A 276-nucleotide genomic window follows, 5' to 3' on the forward strand; every position below is an offset into this window, starting at 1 on the left:
GGGCGGGGGCGGAGAGGAGGGAGGAGGCAAGCAGTGCGGGAGGGGGAGGGGAGCGGGAGCGAGGGAGGGTTTATCGACCGGGCGATTTTGGTTAAAATATTCAAAATGGCGGACGGAGGAGCAGCGAGTCAAGATGAGAGTTCAGCCGCGGCGGCAGCAGCAGCAGGTAATCATTACAGCATTTTACATATTCATATTCATACTCAACCCCGGCTCCCGCTGCCCCCCCCCGCGACTTAGCATAATTTATTAGTACTCAGGATTATTATAATTAAC

General features: G+C 54.3%; 1 protein-coding gene across 4 annotated transcripts in view; it reads left to right on the forward strand.

Moving 5' to 3' along the window:
* Positions 1-43: 43 nt before the first annotated feature.
* The window catches only part of POU2F1 (POU class 2 homeobox 1), a 188,874-nt gene continuing 188,641 nt past the window's right edge, over positions 44-276 (forward strand). For 2 of the 4 annotated variants that reach the window (XM_021709324.1, XM_008051453.2), the window contains exon 1: positions 100-166. In XM_021709324.1, the coding sequence (XP_021564999.1) occupies positions 106-166 (61 nt within the window). In that variant the 5' untranslated portion in view covers positions 100-105. Of the gene's footprint in view, positions 167-276 lie in introns of all 4 variants that reach the window. The other 2 variants (XM_008051452.2, XM_008051451.2) reach the window with 2 other exon arrangements.

The sequence above is a fragment of the Carlito syrichta genome, unplaced genomic scaffold (genome assembly GCF_000164805.1).
Source record: "Carlito syrichta isolate Samal-C Ts95f unplaced genomic scaffold, Tarsius_syrichta-2.0.1 Scaffold173424, whole genome shotgun sequence".
Taxonomy (NCBI): Eukaryota; Metazoa; Chordata; class Mammalia; order Primates; family Tarsiidae; genus Carlito; species Carlito syrichta.